This window comes from Trachurus japonicus, chromosome 11 (assembly GCF_045865225.1).
Source record: "Trachurus japonicus isolate A0001 chromosome 11, Traja_1.0".
Taxonomy (NCBI): domain Eukaryota; kingdom Metazoa; phylum Chordata; class Actinopteri; order Carangiformes; family Carangidae; genus Trachurus; species Trachurus japonicus.
Window position 1 is genome coordinate 26380723 of NC_140917.1, and position 21901 is coordinate 26402623.

Below are 21901 nucleotides of genomic sequence, written 5' to 3' on the forward strand. Positions count from 1 at the left end.
TGAAATGGCACCAAATTCAGCTAAAAGTGCAGCCTGGGGTTGATTTACATTTAATCTTCAAATTGATATAATACTGGGATACTGAATGTCAGCTAGGTCGACTAAAAGTAACAAAATAAACCAACAGACAATGCATTTACTGTAAACACATCATCTGCTTTTTAAATTTTTTGGTTTTAAATACACTGCAACAGAAAAGTGCAACAACAATTTGAAATGCAACAATAATTCAAGTTTTTTGTAATTACGCAGTGTTTCTCTAAGGATCGACAAAAGTTAGGCACTACAATTTTAAAAAGTTACTTGCCTTTTGGGGGCCCCCCAATAGTCACGGGGCCCCAAGCAGGTGCTTAGTTCGCTTATGCCTTGGGCCAGCTCTGAGAAGGCTATAGGCCTAAATTCATTCCAAAAACAAATTCAGTTGAAAAATCCAAATACTAAGAAATGAGTCCAGGACAACAGTCATAAAAAGCTGCTTTTAATTCAGCTGGTGCAATACAATAATAAGACACCAATGCCTGCATTCATACATAAGTATAACGCCATGATTGTGGTGTTCCTATAGTCTCCATTTAATGTTAAAAACAAATGTGACATAGGAACATATGTGTAATCTAAGTTTATATGATGGATCAAGCTGCGTTGGTTTCAACAGTGAAAGCTCTCAAAGCTCAACAGTGGACTTCAGTTTTATGATGTGAGACTGAAATGTATTAGAAATTGATTAACTCATAGGAAAAAAAAAAACATACAGTGATTGTATCAAGTGTAATTTGACTAAAACAGTCATTATTTTAATTGTAAACCTATATGCCTAAAGTATTTGGAGCTTCCATTGCATTGTATTCACCACTGACACCAGAAATGAGTCTTTATCAAATAGAAAATTCACACAGTGCTTAGTTCAAGCAGACAATTACACATGGATCTACATGGTGTTCGCCATCTAGCAATTAAAGGTTGCTGGCAAAAACAGTTCATACAGGCAGTTATCTTCAGACAGTAATGACTACAGTAACATATAGCTGATAAAACAGGAATGACAGTAGACTATGATCATTGGCATGATCTCGGAACAGCTTGAAAGAAAAACCTGAAGGAGATGTGATGTGGTCAGTTAGTAGCCCAAGGATGTGCAAACTGTGCCCAAAAGATTCGGACGTCCATAACAAGAACCTGAGAAAGTTAGAGAGTGTGTCTGTGTGTGTGTGCTAGCAGCACTACCTGTTAGGAAAACGTAAACCAGTGTTAAAATGTTACTGTTCTGCAAGAACTACTACATACAAAAATACAACTCTGCATAACTTGCTTTTTTTTTTCCTTGCTTGTAAAAACTGAACTGTAAAATAAAGCAAAAAAAAAAAAATTGTACACAAAATATTTGTGCATTATATTCATGATAAAAACCCCTGTAAAGTTCGTAGTCACTCTCAATCCAAAGTAAATGAAATTGAACAACCACCCACCAAACCCACCCGACATTTTCAATAGACAAAAATATTCTTGCCATACAACATTCCACTGACCTTCGCTACTCTACGTCTATCCATTTTACAACATATCTATGGGCTGACGATGCACGTATCAAAAGTTTTCTATCATTACAACTTGTACTTAGGACTACATACTGTACAGTACCAATGCCTATCCTTTATACATTCCTTACACTGTCAAACTATTCTTACACAAATTCTATAATCATCTAGAGTTGGTGTAATTGGTGTAAGAATATTATATGCCCCAGCATCTTAAAAAAAAAAAAAAATCAAGATACAACTTGATGAAAACAAGCATATAAGACTTGTCAATAAAATTAAAAATTAAATACAGAATATTGGCGGCAATACTATGCCAAATGTTTTCATGTTGAGTAGTGCTGGTGGGAGTTCATCCACCTATTGCAAGCCTTTGCATTGCTGTTTCACTCGAATAGTAAATAATAATTGTATTTCATAATGATAAAAGCCCATGATGGCAGACTAAAAGCGACTCATGAAGACCAAATGAGTGGCAGGAGCTTTTCTAAAAGGTTCTTTCATCATTGTCTCAGCACCGATATCAGCCCGTTCTGATGAGTCCCTTGAAGAGCGCAGAAACCATTAGAATCCCGCTACTGGTCTGCAGTTACTCAGGACATCCTCAAGGTGGCAGTGATATAATACATATATAACTGGAATGATAAGTCACGACATGGCAGTGAGTGGTTGGCTTGTGATGCCCAATAATGTTTCAATAGGTAGGTGTGTACATGAGTGTGCTTATGTCAGTGGTAGTGCACACACCATAGGTCGTGTACATGTCTGCTCGCAGCAGCACACACCCACAATTAAGCATAAACGCAGGTGAGATCCACGCTCGTCCACACAGACTCTCCTGTATGGTTTTGGTCCCTCGGGTCGAGAGGACTCGTAGCAAAAAGCTGGACACTATTCGTAGAGAGAGGGCCTCTGCTTCGTGGCCTCGGCAGGCCGCCCCGTCCACCACTACCAGTCTGAGATGCAAGTGTCTTTGCATTGTTAACACAGTCATTCATCAACATTTAACAACCTAAAAGCAGCAATTACAATCCATCAGTTCATGGAAGGAGGATAGCTTTGTGCATTGTTCAGGGTTGGGGGGGGGGGTGAGAGAGTTGGTGTCATCTTTGACACCCTCTTTTTCTGAATACTTTCCCAGAGCGTTGTACACTGACTATAAAAAGTATTTTTCACCCTTGGTCTTTTTCATGTTTTGCTTTTTGAGTTTATATACAACATGGAATCACAGTTGATTAAACTTTTTTGACACTGATTATCAGAAAAATAAAACCCCTACTGTCAAAGAGAATACAGATCTCTAAAAATGGATCGAAATGACAGTTTAAGTTTCTCCCCCCTCTTAACTACAGCAATATATCACTAGAGCAGCCAGATGTTTTTTAGAAGCTGATATGGGGCAGCGAGGGCAATCCCCTGTGTGTAATAAGGATGTGATTTTTAGTTAGCTGCAGCAGCTACACTATGGAACCAGAAACACCAAACCAATGTATTACAAGGTTATTGAGAGGGATGAATCATTGGAAGGATACCAGTGAAACAACAATACGATACAAGATTTTCAGGCAGAACTTAAAGCTGCTGCTCTGTCACGCTTGCCATGCACCCTGATAAAACTAAACCTCTTTTACAAACAAGAAAAACTGCTCTATTCAAATGTGCAGCACTGATACAGATCAAACCACACACACACTGGCTGTAATTGTTGTACTAAACACCGACTAGAGAGGGTGAAAGCTTTGGAAATGATTTGTTCTTAAATTTAAACCCATTTCTACAGATCAGTTTTCAGTTCGACATTGAAGTTATATCTGTTGATCAGTGTCAAAAAATGTTAATTAACACACATTGATTTACCGCTGTAAAAACAATAAAACATGAAGCAGACTATGAAGCAGTGAGCTGAATGCTTTTTATAGACACTGTATAGGGTGATTGGGGGTGAAGGAGGACCATCAAGCAGTCCTCTCCTCCATAGTGGGCTTGTTGCTTGTTGGGATGGGCTGGGCCGCGTACACACTTCTACTGTGGCTGTCCACACTTTGAAAATAGGGGTGACTCAGAGCAGCGAAGGCCGATATCCTCCTGGAGGGGTTGAAGGCGAGGAATTGCTGCAGAGAGAGAAAGAAGCGATAAAGGAGCATGAATGACCCAAAAAGAAGAAACAGAATAATGAGAAAGTGGATGGATGTTCCCATAGCAAGACTTTGGGAAACACTCAAAACAGGTATTCACCATTAATAGGGCCCGTCCCTGCTCGTCCATGTCTGGAACCAAGTCCTCTATTGGCTTAGGGGGCCGCGGGGTGAAGGCACTCTGTGGTAGGGCCACCTCCTGGGGCCAGTCCTCTGCTGAAGGTACCCCGACAACACTGTGGGATGAGAACGGTCATCAGTGCCATTTCAGTTCAGATCTTTGCTAAAACTCATCAAAAAAGGTTTGTCACACAGCTGACAAGTTTCCTGCATGTCTGTTTCTAAGCTTTGGTGGAATGCAAAAACAGTGCTAACACCAAGTTTGTGCACATCCTGTCCTATATTTAGGACTAATACGAGATCATAGGGTCAGTCGAAGTAAGGACTTAAGGACTTTTGACTGATTTTTATGGACAGTAAAGTTTTAGTAGGCTTAAATCAAGGTTGTGCAGAAACATACAGGCCCCTTAGACGGAAACACAACAGGACACAGAGCTAATAATACTTACTCAAAAATCTTTCCCAGCTGATCAACATCTGAGTTTCCTCGGAATAGTGGTCTGGAAAAAAGAAAATAAGAGTGGTTTAGTTTGACTGCAGCAGCTGCTGCTGCTGAAACATTCACACACATTTAGGTATATTGCGATGTCAAACTCTTTCTGAATAAGGTTAAAATGCATTTTGGTGAAATGAGAGTGTTAATTCTGCTACGGGTGTTAATGCTCACTATCCCACGCTCTGCCGTCAATGCACAGTCTTTAGATATAAGCTTTTGGCTCAAGGCAAAGAGGAATGTGTGACTCCGATGTGAACGTTTGAAGTGGCCACACACTCGCAGCTCCATCTCATGTAGTCAGGATTGTGAGGCAGCGTTGGTAGTACCACTTGAAGAGGGGAAGGGCGGAAGGGATAAAAGGAGGGAGGAGAGCGACAGCAGGGCTGCTGGTGGTTCCTGTGGCTTTGGGCCGTCTTTGGGTGCCCGTGGGCGGCCATGCCTGCGCTGGCACCCGCACAAATTCCAGTAGTCATCATCAGCACAAGGCTGCCGGCCGCCGCATGGGACAGAAAAAGCCTATTTATCCCGTGTGTGTGTGTGTGTGTGTGTGTGTCTGCGTTTGCTCTCTGTGTAGGAAAGTGGGATGGAGAGGCGTGTGAAAGAAGAGTTGGATTATTCTACCAGAGAGCGAGGTGGGGGAACTGGACCTTCATGCAGACGCTTCTCGGAGAAAACGAAAGAGGTGGTGTTGTCAAAAAGTAGTTCTATCAACACTAAAAGGTGCCACAACTTCCAGGCTGAACAACATTACTTTTTCCTAGTCACCCCCCCTCTCCCCAATATGTAGCCTTTAAAGGGACATTGTGTAGGAATTCCTCCCATCTAGCGTTGCGCAAGCAACTCAGTCGTATTTTTCATGCTGCATTCACATGAAATTAGGCAGACGGCAGACGGACAACAGCCGCTGCACGTAACGGCATAAACAAGCCTCTATGTAAACAAGTGGTCCGTCAGCACGAGGCAAAACAATACACGTGACAATATGTTGTCATGGCGATGTGGTATTGTTTACCTGACCCACGTTTTACCGGCTTTCTCTGGACTTCTGTGACTAAAATGACATCTGGTTTGTTAGTGACGGCCGTCTGCCCGACTGCAGGTGAATGCAGAATCACTGTAACGCTCCATTCCTCCTCACTGCGTTACCGCGGTGACTTTTCACAGACGCCACCTCCACCTGAGCCGACAGCTCCGGTGTCTCCGCTGAGTTTCCGTGGTTTCCTACCGTCACGCTGCCACTGAACGTAAAAACATGGAGACACCACATGGCAGCAGCACCGAGCTTACCCGCTCCATGGAGATATGAATGATATGAACGGCTCATTCAGAGCTGAAAGGAACACTTCAGTTTGTTGATGGGGGGGATTACTGATTAATGAAAAACATACTTTTAAACGAAATAATCGATTTTCGTGAATAGATAACAGGAGAAGTTACACAATGTCCCTTTAAAACGACAGTGTGAAACACAGAGGAGTAGAAGGAGCTGGACAAGTCTCTCCATTTGTTATATATTCTATTTGTTTGCCATTAGCAGCCACCAGCAGATGTCAATGTAATGCAGGGTACTGACACATAGGTGTGCTTGTATGCATGACAGTGTATATGCATTCTGTATCCAGAGACCTTCAGTACAGTTCAAGTGCACCCCACTTAACTGGAGTCAACACAGACTGGCTAGCCACCATGTGTTCCCTGTGTTTTTGCCACTTGCAGGAAGCTTTGCATAGCTGAACACCCACACTTTCCTCCAGACTCCAGCACTGGGATATTAGTCACACGGGTAATTTTGCACATTTTTTACAGTGACAGCAAACTCTCTATCACATGCTTCAGTTCGGAAGTGGAATTGTGATACAGAGTTTGCTTCGCTTATTCAGAAATAGTATCCATGACTAATGGATGGCCAAGTGTTTTTTTTTTCTTTAATTCTTGGACCACTGCTTTAACTGACTGACATTTAAACAGGACCACACCACATATGCAGGTCTTTGGGGGTAAAGCACTGACTGCACTGAGGTTTGAAAGCCATTTAAAGATCAGACCAAACCAGTTCTGACTGTTGCAAAGGAAGAAGAAGAAAAAAATTCACCTACAGCAAAGTCATCGTGCCAAAACAAGTAGGGCTGATAATTCCAAGAGGTCCATTTTTAAACCTGGAGTGGTTTGTTGGGTTGCTGGAGGGGGATAACTGGATTCACACAGGGCTGGCCACTGGCATGCGTACAAACACACACACAACACAGTCGAGGAAGTGTAGTGTACAAATGCACACACACGTGCACAAAAAAGGATTGTTTCTCACTCAAACTTACAGGCACACACATACTGTATGTGTGTACATAATGCACAAACACACAGCGACGGAGGTGCAGTGAAAGGAGGACTGGGACTGAGCTGGGATAGGCAGCTGAGTCACGCTTCCTTTAGTGCCAGCACGGCTCTGTCCCACATTCCACTGAGACAACCTCTGGAATGTGTGTGTGTGTGTGTGTGTGTGTGTGTGTGTGTGTGTGTGTGTGCGTGTGCGTGCGCGTGCACATGTTTGCACGTGAGAGCGTCAATCTGACGGGGTGGGAAAAGGAGAGAGAGAGAGAGAGAGAAAGCGAGAGATCGAGTCTGTGGCTTCTTCCTGTGTTTGAACCTGAGTCAGTGTGAACTGCGTGGACATGCAGGTCTGAGTTTAGAAGTACCGCACAAATGAGCTGATGTGTTTGTCAAGCACGTACACACGTGCATGCAACTGTGCGTTGTTGTGGATTTATCAATTGAGCGCCAAACTGTGAGAAAGTCAACACGGATGTGGGGCTTTTCCCGGACCATTAACACAAGACGTTCAGCTTTTTTGATTGGGGGAATGTCAACAAGCAGGCACTCTCTCTCTCTCTCTCTCTCTCTCTCCCTCCCCCCCCTTCCCTCTCACCCATTCACTCAAAACGTGACTCACCCCGACACTATCCCAGTCATGCAGATGCAGACTTGTATGATATTTGCTCAGATTCCTTTGACAACAAGCTCCCAACTATTCTCGCTACAGTTCATAGTCATTAAGAGAGTTTTTTTTCTTTTCTTACAATGACATGTTTGACGATCAAAGTGGAGAAGACGGTGCTTAGGGGGGAAAAACCTCTCAAGTTCTGTGAGTCATAAGAAAAATGTTTTGAGATGTGGACTTTTCTGACCTACACCATCGACTGAACTGAGGCTGTCACTGTGGAAGTGGGCTTCCAGCATGGGGCCCAATCTTGCTCTTACTTCAACACAGCTATAAGGAAAATTATGCAACATCTCCCCCATAGCTTATTTTGTCCAGCTAAACCAAGAGATAATCAATTTATGTGAATATGAAAATAAACTCTACCAAAGCAGGGAGTCCTCTCATTTAAAGGGACAACAAGGAGTTTTGGAAAAGCGAAGCGTTTTCACACTAAATTTATGAGCGCGCACCGCACATTTCTTTGACCGGCGCAAGACAGACTCATGTTTTCATTCATCAAGAATTAAAGTCAGAGGTTCGAAGACGATCAGATACCGTCATAGTTCCCACCATAAACGGCGATTCGGCTGCGTTATTCTCATAACTCACCACGAAACCGAAAGTAAGGAAACGCTGGTCGGCTCGACCAGCATTTCCACCACCACTAATAATAACAAAATAACGAAAGAGACAAAACGATATATTTATCGAAAATGGGCCCATTAACAAGAGTGGGTAGCGTAGATTCATCCACATTAACATGAGACTTTTTTATTGTCGCAGAATTTTTCGTTCTGCCGCTGGAGAAACTCCTCGTTGTCCCTTTAAGAGGGTTTTCTAAGATGCAGGATTCATTCAGCCCCAGGAAAAATATTCACTTTAACCACTCACACTACAGGGGACAATTAAACCACCAGTCAAGAGTTGTCTGGTTTGTTGTTCTTGAGCTGTCATCAATTATAATCTCCACCTCAAAAAAATAAAAAATGCAATTAACTGTGTTTTCTCATCTTCTCTTGTTCTGCACTTTCCCTCCATCACCCTTCCTTGTGCTTTCTTTCACTGCCTCTCCCAGGTGCCCTTTAATCTCTAACAGGTGGCCTTTTAAAAAGTCATCTTAATCACCTGCAGGGAGCGAGAGAGAGGGTGTGTGTGTGTGTGTGTGTGGGAGAAAGAGAGAAAGAAAGGGGAGAGGGTGAAAACGAGTATGTTCTCTTTATGGCCATATCTGACTTGTTTCCACCTTAAGGCAAGGTTGGACAGGTGCCAGACTGCACACACACACACACACACACCAAAGCTTTTTACAGTTTATTGTGCCAGGGTGAGAGAAGAAGTACCCTAACCCAGACAACACACACACACACACACACACACACAGAGGCTGGTTGCTGCTATCAGACGAGGTGGGATTGCCAGCAGCAGCTTCAGACTGCGCCTGCTCTTAAAGGAACACCACAGCTCCTCTGCAACACACCAGTCATTGTAGGTTCGTGTCAGTTCCCTATTGGCGGTGAGACGTTCAGTTTAAGTGACACAGATTCTTGCCGCGACATTAAAAAAGCTAACACGTTCATGAAATACACTTCAGCTTTGTGGTTCTATGAGTTAACACGTGTTGTGCGAAGTCTGAATAGCATTATGTGTGAAAGTACACCCAACTGCCACTGACCTCAAGACATCACCGAGGCATTATGTGCAAAACGTGACTGTGAATACATCATCAAGCTGCCTGTACCCAAACTTTACCTGTGCTCTACATGTGAGAACTCACTGCTGCAAATCAAAATGAAACCTGTTGTTTTTTTTAGCGCGTCGCACAAAAAGTCGGTCTCATACTCAGATCTTCTCCTGGAGAACCTGTGGTAAGGTCTTTGTGTGCATAGTTCCGCTGCTACTAATAATTATTTCCTTATTAATCAATCTGCTCGTTGTTTCACAGATTATAAAAAGTCAAAATACAGCAGAAAACGCTGACCACAAGTGCTTGTTTTGGTCAGTCACCAGACAGTGCTCACAACTGCAGTCTGAAAAACCGACCTCAACACCTCAAGTATCATCTAAATCACTGCCAATTCATTTTTTGCGCATCGAACACCAAGTTGAACCAACCTTTTTAACTGTAATTGAAAGATACTGCAAAAACATAAAAACAACAGTGTATAGGAGGAGTAAACACTGGTCAACAAAGCCTCAGTGCATCCATATATTATGCATCACTCTTGACTGACACTCTGACACAGATTCCGACTGACCTACAAGAAGATACCAAAATGTCAAACATAGCGTGCGGTAAATGAGAGCTTCAGTTTTTTTTCTTTGCATAACTGAGTCACATATGACGGTAATGAATTATCAAAGGTCTTGTTCTCGAAGCAGGAAACCGAGCAGCCCCCTCATTTCTATTAACCCATTTTTATCTAAACAAAAAGTATACATCTCTTCTGGCATCAAAAAGGAATTCTCACATGTCACCATTTTCATCACCATATGGCTGCAGAATGAAACTTTACTGTAACACAGATGCACCGACACCATTTTAAAAGGACAGAGCGGGATGAGGACACCACAACATTACATACTTTCCAGTGGAACATGTTTTTTGTCTGGATATCGCACCGACACCCCCAGCTACCAAAAGAGTCAATGTGGAAAACACTGTGTGCAAGTTTTTTTTTGTAAACCACAAAATAAAGTAGTGTAGAGATCCAAACAGAGCAGCATGGCTTCAACGCACCACAGCAGCGTGTCCTGTAGGTGTTTAATTAGACGTGTGACGGCCGGGGCGAGGATGCACATGTTTTTTTATCCTCATTAAAGCGTTGGGTGAACCCCGCCTCTGCTGCATGTGGAAGCATCTGCTGTCATTATACTTCATCAATCATTGATTTCTCACCCGTCTGTATACCACACACACACACACACACACACAACTGCACATCCCCCTTCACCCCGTGTCACCCCTTTGCTGATACAGACTATACAGATACATTTCCCACGGAGGCCCGCGTGCAAAGCGGGGGCGCTGTGTGTGGCTGCGCATGTTGGGGTGTGAGGACGGTTGGGGAAGGAAGCAGAAATTACAGGCAGGGCTGCTCCTCCTGGCACACAGCCCTACCTCAGAGAGACTGTTCTTATCTACCCCAAAGCACACCACCATGATGTTGGCAAGAACCCCAACACTGTGTTGATCAAAAGACGCATTTCTAAAACAGACTATGGGCTCCTAAACATTTACATTACTTAAATAAATGCAGTGAAGACTAAATGTGTCCATATACCTTGGAAAAGTCTTTTTTCCCCCCTTGCTTGCATAAGCAGACAGTTGTAGCTCTTTTTAGAAAAAAGTGGTCCGTTATTAGACTGGCTCTCCAGTGTGCGAAGTTCGTTAGACCACAAACTGACAAATACCTATACCAAGAAGCAGAATCTTGACTCGCATGCTGCAACCACAGCAGGCAGTCTGCCATTACTGTAATGGTTTGATAAGCCAACTGAAATGTGATTCCTCTGTGTTCACAGTGCATCTGACAGGTGTCATTTAAGGAAAAGACCCCCGAGTTTGAAGTAACACCCGTATAACTGATTCTGTAACGACAGGAATTGTTTTGTTTTTTTTCTCCTGTGAAAATATAACATATAGAAAATAAGCTAGAATGAAAGGTCAGTGCAAAAAAATAGAAAAGTCTCTTCTCTGTGGAATTCCTTTGCTGTCAACCAGAACATCAACCTCGTCTTGGACCCTGGATTAAAGCTCAAAACTCACAAGAAACGCCAGGTGAAGAAAATTTATCGAGCACAGATCTGGGACATCTCCTCTAAATAATTTGTATCAGTGTTTGCGTTAACAGTAAAACTACTTCATGGGAACACAAGATGGCAGATGGCTTTGAGTGATACTGGCTCCATATGGAGAACTAGTCACAAGGATAAGAGCATGTGAATGTGTGTATACAGTGTGTACACATCCCTGTGGGTCACTGATCACAATATGTTGTTTTAACTGTAAATGTGGTAAAACCATCAGCAGAGAGCCACTGCCTGACTGATGACTCCACTAATCCATGTAATACTGCACTTTTCCACTCTATGATAACAACTCAGCCTCACTACTCTGCTCCAATCCTTTGGTTTTCTATTGGGCACAAACTGTGGAAAAGAAACTGGTACCAGGTAGCGGTGACCAGTAAATCTCATTTCTGCCATCATTGTAATATGAACATGTATAATTTAAAGATGAAGTAAGTAATTATGATAGTTAACTACATGACTTGTGATTTGTTATGAGGGGGATCTGAGGCTCTCTGTCTTCCACCTGGTGTCTCACAGCTGAAAACTAACCTTGCAACATCAGTGTAGTACCTGACCGCCGGCTCTCGTCTCTCCGGCACCGCGACACAAACGCGCTCCGTAACGCGCAATCTTTTGTTTATGACAGCTAAGCCTACCCAGATATACACGTGTTATATAACGTTATCTACCGCTCCATGTATTGATTTTTCATCGGCTTTGTTGTAAACAAATGCACATGGCCAGGTGGAGGGTTAGCAAAACAGCGGCTTAGAGACCAGACTTGCATAGTTCCTCTTTAAAGGGATAGTTCAACATTTTGGCAAATTGGCCCATTGCCATAATCGCTATAGTCATAGCAGTAGGTTCATTACCTTTAATTGTAGGTGTAAGCTATTTTCAGTACGGCGGAGCGCAGCAGCTGGCTGCTCAGAGCTACGCTATGGAGGCTAACGGAATTTCTTGGTTTCCCTCATTAAACTCATCAAATTCAACATCCCAAAACTCCACAGCGCTTTTGTAGACAAGTTGTGACCTGCACAACCACCACGCTATGAGATAATGACGGGACGATACGAAACGGAGCCGTTTTCGAGGTAAATTCATACAAAACCGCTGATGCGCGTTGCGTTCAGGGACAGTTTTTCAGCAAGCAGTCTCCGTATTTACCCTGTATTTACCTCGAAAACGGCTCCGTTTCGTATCGTCCCGTCATTATCTCATAGCGTGGTGGTTGTGCAGGTCACAACTTGTCTACAAAAGCGCTGTGGAGTTTTGGGATGTTGAATTTGATGAGTTTAATGAGGGAAACCAAGAAATTCCGTTAGCCTCCATAGCGTAGCTCTGAGCAGCCAGCTGCTGCGCTCCGCCGTACTGAAAATAGCTTACACCTACAATTAAAGGTAATGAACCTACTGCTATGACTATAGCGATTATGGCAATGGGCCAATTTGCCAAAATGTTGAACTATCCCTTTAAAAGGTATAATGTATAGGAATCCCCCCCATCTAGCGGTGCGGTTGCATATCGGAACATATTCTTGATGTTGCATTCACGTGAAATCGGGCAGACGTCAGACAGACAACAGACGCTGCATGTAACAGGATAAACAAGCGTCTATGTAAACAAGTGGTCCGCCAGCACGAGGCAAAACAATACAGGTGTGACAATATGTTGTCATGGTGATGTGGTATTGTTTACCTGACCCACGTTTTACCGTCTTTCTCTGGTGGAGTAAAATGACATCCGGTTGGTTTGCCGACGGCCGTCTGCCTGACTGCACCTGAATGCAACATCAGTGCCTCCGTCCTTCCTCACACTACACAGTGGTGACAGTTTTAACAGGCGACAGCCCCGCTGAGTTTCCGTGGTTACCTACGGTCACGCTGCCACTCAACGTAAAAAATGGTGATGCAACATGGCCGCCTCGGTTCGGTGCGTCGCCCACTTATGTATTTGTAACGACTTGTAACAACTCATTCTAAGGTACCAGAAAGCTTTCATTTGTATGCAGGAGTGATTCCACTTCAGTGAAATACGTATTTATGAAAGACATATTTGATTTTTGCTAATAAAAAGTCAAATAAGTTACATACTGGGGCTTTAAGTACGGTAAGTACATTCATTGTGAGCGAGCTTGTATGTAGCGAGGACGTTGTTCTCATGTAGGTCAGTGAATCTCAGAGCTGTTTCTGTGTTAAAATGGAATATGTTAAAACTTCAACATGTCAGAAGCTGAGGTGTTAATGTTTAGTGTGATTTTATTGTGAAAGCACAACAGTAGCTAGGTGAATGAGGGGATAATTGAAAATAACCACCACCACTTCTAATTGGTCTGGTGCTGTGGTCACTGAGGGATGATGATTCACCAGTTCCCCACAGCTTTATCTATGATGATCCCTCCCTTCCCAAGAAATCAGCCCTAAATACACATATCTACACACAGGTGTAAAACACTGTGTCAGTGAACTTTCCAGTTTGAGAAATGACTCTTATAATAACTCGGTCAGAAGAAGTGGTGTTGGCTCCGTGTCCTCGGCAGCTCCTCACCTTCTCCTGAACATCTCAGCGAAGATGCAGCCGACGCTCCACAGGTCCACTGGTGTAGCGTAACTGGACTGAAGCAGCACTTCTGGGGCTCGGTACCACAGTGTCACCACCTACAACACACACACACACACACAGAGGAGAAATACATAAAGACACTATTGTTTACATCCAAAGGCACAAACACAAATCACTTCCAGTTCCTCCCCGTGGATTTTTTTACCTGCCAGCAGCACTAGGTAAATGTCACTGTGTAGGGAGCGCACACACACACACACACATACACACACACAGGTTAATGCTTCTCTGCCCCCATCTCAGGCTTACGTAAGACATGAAATCATATCTGGCAGGACACGTCTCCTTACTCCCGTTTTGGTGTACCCACATCACACAGTCTTTCCACAGCAATCCACCAAGGACACACAATACTGTACCTATGCATACAGAATGTGTGTGTTTATGTCTCTACATGGTGTATTACAATAATGAACACTGGATTAAACCTGGCAGATGTCATGTGCACATGAAGTGATAATGGGTTGACTATAACTGATATCAACAACCCCACCCTACCACTTCTTCCTGCCAAAATAGAAAAGAAAACTACCCAACACTTCCTGCCTTCGCGTTAAGCAACCTTGCACCCACCTGAGGTCTTAACGGCAGCCATTTTGTGCCACTGCACACTGCGCATGCATGGTTTCCAAATTTGTCCCTGTAACTCTATGGGGAGTGTTGTGTGAGTGTGTGTGCGTGAATATGTGTAGCCATAGCCTGCAGGAAAGCGGCAGCATTGTTAACAGCTACAGTAGGGAAAGCCTCCAGACAAAACTCAGTGACCCCTAGTAAGAGAGTGGACTGGTTCCAGGTGCTTTCCTAAACTCCAGATTTTTCCAACAGCTTTTGGCTGCAGTCCCCCCTCCAGGCACTGCAGAGTGCTTATCGGGATCTCAGAGTCAGAGGCAAATGTTTGTAAGCAAAAAAAAAAAAAAAAAAAAGAGAGAGAGAGCAGTGTCACCTACATATCTTTATTAGCTGGCTGGGGCTCGCTGCAGGAGTATGAGGAAATGATACCCTGATTAGATGTTATCCACACGCTCGCATGGGTAATACGAGAGCAATGATCTTCAGAGGGTTGAGATGGCCAAATATGAACTAATAAAAGGGCCAAGCAGGTCCTCGCTTATGCGCTTAAGGGCCTCCGGAGAAGTTACATGGAGTCAGCACTTGTGTAACTTTGTGCTTGACGGACCTTGGAGAGGATCTGTCTCACTAGGGGAGGTTGGATGATTTCAGTATTACATGTGCTGATGGGTGTTTTTGATACTGCCAGAAACACATGATTTTTCTCTGTGTATTTCAATAAGCTATGCCAGTGGTATTGATCTGCCAGTCAGTTGGTCCACTGCTCAGATATTTCAACAAGTATTACAATTGTTTGCTAGAAAATAAAGAATTTGACAGATAGCCTACTCATGATCCTCAAAGGATGAATCCTGGTTTTGATTTTCCAGTGGAACAGTGAGGCTGACATTTGTAGTTCAGTGCGAAATAGCTTGATTTAGGGATGCACGATAACCATCGGTAATTATCGGCCCAACATTGGCTGATAATTATCAGCCAAAATACCTAAGGCCCATAACAACATGACATTACGAGATTTGAAGCAATAATGTTGACGTTTTAAGAGTCACAACTGCTCTCGTTTTTATTGTGATTACAACAGTAGTGATGTCGGTTATATTATTTTGCCAGAGGCAGCGCTATAAAGTTAAATTCACCTTTACTCACCACATCTTAGCCTTTCTTAACCTCAGTGCGTTATCGGTATCGGTGGAAAAAGGGTCATTGTGCATCCCCAACTGGATTACCATGACATTTCCCACCATTGGATGAATGCAAATTACTTTGGTGAACCCCCCACTATAACTCGAGTCGAGCACAATCATAGGGTCAAAATTTCAACTTGTTCAAAACTTTGATTAATGAACCAAAACGTTGATTCAAGATCAAATACCTGCAAAACTGCTTACATTACCATCAGCCTCAACTGTGTTTTGTGGTTACTGCCAATTAACCATTTACCATGCTAACATGCTAAACTAAGATGGTGCACCTAATAAGCATCAACATGTTAGCATTATTAGCATGGTCTCATTTTGATGTTAATATTTAGCTCATATCATCAGTGTACTACTTTACTTAGAAATGCAATGCAGAAGGAGCTATTCATGAATGTGGCATGGGGCGGGGGAGTGATTGATATCTGAGGTAAACCTGCAGTCTGACCAAACAAACTGGAGCTCTACAGCAAGGCAGTCAACGGTGGTGGTACCGATAAGAGGAATAAAAAGTTCAGTCACATTTCTGTCTTCTAAACTGAATGATGCTATTAATAGAGCTGGGGGCTGCATTTTGCAGATGTGTGACACTTTCTCATCTCCTGCTTCCTGCTTCAGTGGAAATAGGGAGGAAGTTGAGGCTAGTTGGCTGAGATGTGTTGGCTGAGCCACGTGACCAGAAATGAGACAGACACTGAGAATGAACAGACTGACTGTTCAGGTCACTGAGGATTTTTAGAACAGTGAAACCTCAGAAAAAAAACATGAATGGAAGTAGTACAGCTGCCCATATAGGCAGGCAACCAAATGTCATTGATGATTTTTTTTTTTTTTTTTTTGCATAGGAAATTCAAATCTGAATTGCTTTCAATTTTGGAGGACTTTTTTTCTAATCTTCTATAATTAATAACTGCAAGTTCTCTGCAATTCTCATCTCCATATATAGCCAGAACATGTGACATGTCAATCTCACCTCTACCAGCCAAGACATGGCATTTCTAAAAGCATCACACATTCAAAACATGTGTTGGTGGAATTGGCAAATGACCCAATCAACACCTTCCTGTGACTCTTGCAGCAAATGCAGGTGACTTAAGTCTACATGCACGTAGTTTGTAGCCCTGCAGTGTCAAAAGTCAGGGCTGTGTCGAACCCACGCTCACGTTGAGCCTTCTAGGAAGAACCACAGATCTAGAGCTCGGGGTATATCCGCCTCAGTGCAATACAGAGTTATTCGAAAACCTGGCCACAACTGCAGATTAAGGCATATATAATCACACATGCACTGCACACCGGAAAGATAGATGTGTTAAGGTTTATTGCAATCTGAAAATACACCCTGACTGCTTGCACAGCTATTGTCTTGCAGCTTTGGCAAAATGGTCTTTCACTCTGTCCTGCATTTAATGAGCCTGCAGTGTTGTTTTGCAAAGGTGACAAATCCTCTCTATGCTTTTGGGTGTAGTGGGTTATATTGTGCATTGGCTAACACCGTTTTCAGTTGCAGACTAAAACACAGTTTTTTTTCTACCAAGTATTTACAATATCAGGATGATGCATGTGGCACTGACACAACACAAGCTGCTCATAATAAAAAAGGACGATGAGTTCAATCAGCCTTCGGTCTTTATGACATTTGTTGAGAAAATAAAAACATATCTAACTCTTGAAGCTGACTGAGTATTCTGCTACACCTTGATTTACCTTCTGCCTAATTTTCTTTACATTATTAACGAACTGCAGTGCCTGCTGCTGCAAATGGCTCATCTCAAACCTCAGATTTAAAGCTTCAGGGTGCTCATTTTCATTTCCAAACAAACAGTCTGCTGTCAGCAATCCTTTCCACTCAGCAATCCTCCTCACCCTTTTCTCCCTACCTCCTCCCTCGTTCCTGCAATCTCTTGTCCCCTCTCTACTCCCTCTCTCCATGTTCCTCTAAGCCCCCGAGTCTGTAAAACACATACTGTATGTCTGAGTGGCAGCTAAACCTACATGTAACAGTTGGAGAGTCTGTAATGTCCATGACTGCACTTTAATCATACATAGAGTTTCACCCACCAGGTTCAAGTCTGTTACACTGAATATCTCAAAACTATTACCCTGACAAAAGTCATGGCCCAAACGTACAACTTAATAACCGTTTCCATGGAGATGATAACACATAGTCAGTTGCAGAAAAAGAAAAAGGGACATGCTCCAATTGCAATGTTGCTTTTTTCTGTCCCTTCCCTTCCTCTTCTTCCAACCACGTTTGCATTCCTTCTTCTTTGGCCTCCCTTTCTCACCCCTCTCATTCTGTGTTCTGCTTCACATATCCCTTCATTACTCTCTCTTTCTCTCTCTCTCCTCTGTCCAGGCTGCATGAGAACAGAGATACAGGCTCACGTTGGACGGTCAAGACACAGAGACGGTGAGTCAGCCTTAAAACCGTGCAGCACAGCGTTTTGCCCTTAGGTCAGCTGCTTTGCATTTTCAATCCGCCTCTCTGCCTATCCAACACCCCAGCCCACTCCTCCTCCCCCCCACCCTCACCCTCACAGTAACAGAAAAAGCTGGAGGTGCTCAGATAAAGCTGAGGGAGAGATGAAGAGAGTTAGACTGAGAGACAGAGAGTGTGAGAGGCTGACTCCAGATTAAAGGACAACATTCTGGGAATTCCTTTCTGCTGAGAGCATCCTCCCCCTCACCACCACCACCACCACCACCACCATCCGCCCCACTGTTGCTCTCTCTCTCTCCTCCCCGCTCTGCTTTTGGGGAGGAAATGGCTTCTCGTGCCCCAGAGGACCTCCAGACCTCCTGGGCTGGACCTCCAAGCCTGTCCCACATGCAACATCCGGACCTGTGCCACCAGCACCACTGCGCATGCACAGCTGAGGAGTATGATGATGATGATGATGGGGGAGTGCATGCATGTGAGCCCGGGGGGGCGTTTGGTTTGTGTTATGTGTGAGCACTTGCACGTGACTACGAGAGCACCTGCTTTTGCCTGGACCACCGCGCTCAGACGGCTAATGCTTTTGTGTTTGAGTGTCTGCAAATTATGCAAGTTATCTCAAGCATGTGTCTGATTTTTGAAGGTGTGGACGTCATTCCTATTCCTGAAAACATATTCAACTGCTAAAGCTGCGAGAACGTGGCAGCTTCTGGTTCCCCAGTGTTTCTTCACAAGGTCAAGAAACAAACCTGTCACTGAACCCTGCAGGTCTCGCAACCCCCAAACATAGAAAGAGAGAAAGGTGAATGGAAAAATATATATATACCACAAGCAGTGGTACCACAAGAAATGACTTGATCAACTTTGACCTATATAGGGGCACACAATTTTCTACTGTCATGAAGCAAAGGTCACCTCCATTACGTTGGATTATATAATCTTATATTATTGCAGGGCGTCCTTGAAAAAGAGTTTGCTCTCAATGGACCGCCCTGTTAAAATAAAGGTTCATTGAAAAAAAGAAAAATAAGGTTAGAGGGATAGGTAAAACATTTTGGAAAATGTGCTTTTCTTGTTGCGTCAAGTTAAAGAGGAGGACCCTGATTGTCCATTGAATAGACATAAACAGCAAGGAGACGGGTAGCTTGATTAAAGGATAATTACCCTTTTGTATAATCTGGACCTTATTTCTAGCATAAAATACAATCTTTTACTCACCCAGATAGCCGCATATATCCATATAATGCGAGTCTATCGGGCAGCAGAATGCAGCCTCTTATTTGCTGCTAAACTCGTTCATTTCACCAATATTTTTGTTATGATACGCTAGTGCTATTCCTCTCTGAGTCCAGGGTGACATGTTATCAACGGACATGACATCATCCAGGTCAGAGGTCAGTAGGTCGACCTACAGATCCCGGATGTTGATAACAGGTAACCCCGGACTCAGGAGGGGAAATTGGTGAAATGAACGAGTTTCATGGCAGATAATGTGTTACGTGTACTCACATTATATGGATACACGCGGCTCTCGGCTGGATCTAATTTCATCTGAACGTTGTAATGACACCAAAGTTATCTGGGTGAGTAAATGATCATATTTTATGCTAGAAATAAGGTCCAGAATGTAAAAAACAGTAATTATCCTTTAAGCTAGAAGCAGGGGGAAACACCTGTAGCTGGTCAGCTCTATTCAAAAGGTAATAAAATGTACCAAGCCCTCAATACTTGTTCATCTTCTCTGTTTAAACCAGTAAAACCAGAATGTTTCAATCTTTCTACAGAGACTGGTTGTAGGCTAATAGCTCTGCAACTCTACATATTTAGTGTACAGACATGAGTGGTATTAATCTTCTGATTCAACAGGCAGGAAAACAAATAAAAATGTTTTCCGATGCATTAAAGTTTTCCTTTTAACTGCCAAACCCCGCCCGCTTGTATTTCTTGCTCCATCCAATTTTGTTTGTCACCATGACAGCATCAAAGTACTGAACCTCATGAGAACAAACCTCTAATAACGTAAGGAAGCTATAAATACGATAAAAATAAGAACCACATTGTAATAAACCAGAGTTATTCTTCAAATCGTGGCTTTGTTTGGAGCCACATTCATTGGTCCCTCACCTCTATCTTTCTGTCTTGACTGTCACCACCACTGCCATGACAGAAGCCTTTTCCTGTCACACTCCATGTGGACCTTTTCCGATGACCTGATGCTGTGAGGATGACTGAGGCCGGGGCTTAGGGCTGCAGCACCGGAGGCACTGGGGCTGATGAAGCTTGGCCAGGGGCCCGTGTTTACATTCTCTCTCACTGAGGAAGCTCAGGATGAAAGAGCACCACTGCACACAGACACATACCATGTACACACACACACACACACACACACACTCGCAGACAAATCCTTCGGATGTACCAGAGACCGCATAACTGAATCAATAAGAGCGTGATTGGGCGTTTTAACTTTTGGGCAGTAGCCGAGTAAAAAAAAAAAAAAAAAAAAAGGAATAAACGTGCAGCGTGGTTCATTCTCCCAGGTAAATGGCCCGACTGTTTAACGCCTCTTTGACTCTTGAGATAGAGTTTGATTACATTCCTGAAGGCAATCCACCACAAATTAAAGCCTTCCTAAGAGAATCTCAGAGGAAAAGGGATAAAGGCTACACATTGTATAGGCATTGCATATGGGAGAAGCAGCGGATGTTGTAATAATAATGATATGAGCAAAACTATGTGCTCAGAGAGTACAGAGGCTATGATGTTGTGTCTCCAGAGAGGCCCCATTCGAAGCTCCAGCAGTCAGCCATGTTGTAAACACCATTATTTCACTCCTCCCTCACTTTCCCTCTTTCTGGCTCTCCCTTGTTCTGCAAAAAGGACAATTTACAGTTGCAACAATACAGCTGTACCGGGCCAAGAAAGGAAATAAGGAAGGAGAGAAAGAGAGAAAGATTGAAGAGGGAGATGAGGGGTGGTGGTGGTGGTGGGGGGGGGGGGGGGGGGTGAAACAGAAGGAGGGAGGGAAGAGACAGAGCTGCAGCAGCAGAAAGTAAAGTGCAAGAGCAGCACACAAACTGTATACAGTGAAACAGAAAAAAAAAGGGGGCACCACAACTGTTGCCAAAGTATGCACAGCGTACAGGAATGCAGCATGGGGCCCTGGGCGAGCGAAACAAAGACAGCACAGTCAGTGGCTCTCTCTCTCCAGTGCTACCACATCCGCACATCATTAGCTGGAAAATTCCTGATATATGCTGTAATTTTTTCTCTTTTTTTTTTTTTTCCTCCTCTTCCTCTTTGCCGTTGCTGGTACAGACAAGGCTTTAATATCCAGATGCCGGTGTGTGCATGTGTGCGTGTGTGCCTGATGCACGTGCACACACACACACACACACACACACACCAGTCGGTACCCCCCCTGTTCCCAACCAGGAGCGTTGCCAAGAGACTGTCCACAATTAATACGGTGAATTGCAAGGAGAGCTGTGAGGGTGTGCATTTGTGTGCAAACATTCGTAACAATGCAATTGTCTGCGCTTCAATGTGTGTGTATGTACAGTATATCCCTGTTCATTTATGTATATGTGTGTGTGTGTGTGTGTGTGTGTGTTTGCTTATGTCAAATTGGGGCCGGCCCCTTTGCTCCAGCCGGCTGCAGTCAAAGCATAGAGGATGGCTTTTCCTTTTTTTTTTTTCCCATGCGGAGCCGTTTGAGGAGATATCTAAACATTCCCAGAGAGCGCTGCACGTGCTCTCCTGCGTGCAGTGCAGTGCAAGGGTTCTCCCCCCCCCCCCCCATCCTCCTCCTCCTCCCCACTGCTGCCTGCCTGCCTCTCTTTCGGTCAATCCAGAGTAGAAACACATTGTCTGGCAAAAGAGCAGATTCACAGACATCACTGTCCAGTTCATCATTTGTCATCGCTGAGAAATTTCAGTTTCATCAGTCTCGGTTGGTTTGCGGAGCTCTGCACAACTATAGGGACGAGCCTGCTGGTCATACTCGCATGATGTATGATACTCT

General features: G+C 43.7%; 1 protein-coding gene across 2 annotated transcripts in view; it reads right to left on the bottom strand.

Annotated features, from left to right (window-relative positions):
• Positions 1-462: 462 nt before the first annotated feature.
• The window catches only part of cdk6 (cyclin dependent kinase 6), a 38650-nt gene continuing 17211 nt past the window's right edge, over positions 463-21901 (bottom strand). For both annotated transcript variants that reach the window (XM_085792045.1, XM_085792046.1), the window contains 4 exons: positions 13603-13712; positions 4240-4290; positions 3771-3906; positions 463-3646 (listed from right to left, as the gene is read on the bottom strand). In XM_085792045.1, the coding sequence (XP_085648171.1) occupies positions 3491-3646; positions 3771-3906; positions 4240-4290; positions 13603-13712 (453 nt within the window). In that variant the 3' untranslated portion in view covers positions 463-3490. The remainder of the gene's footprint in view (positions 3647-3770; positions 3907-4239; positions 4291-13602; positions 13713-21901) is intronic.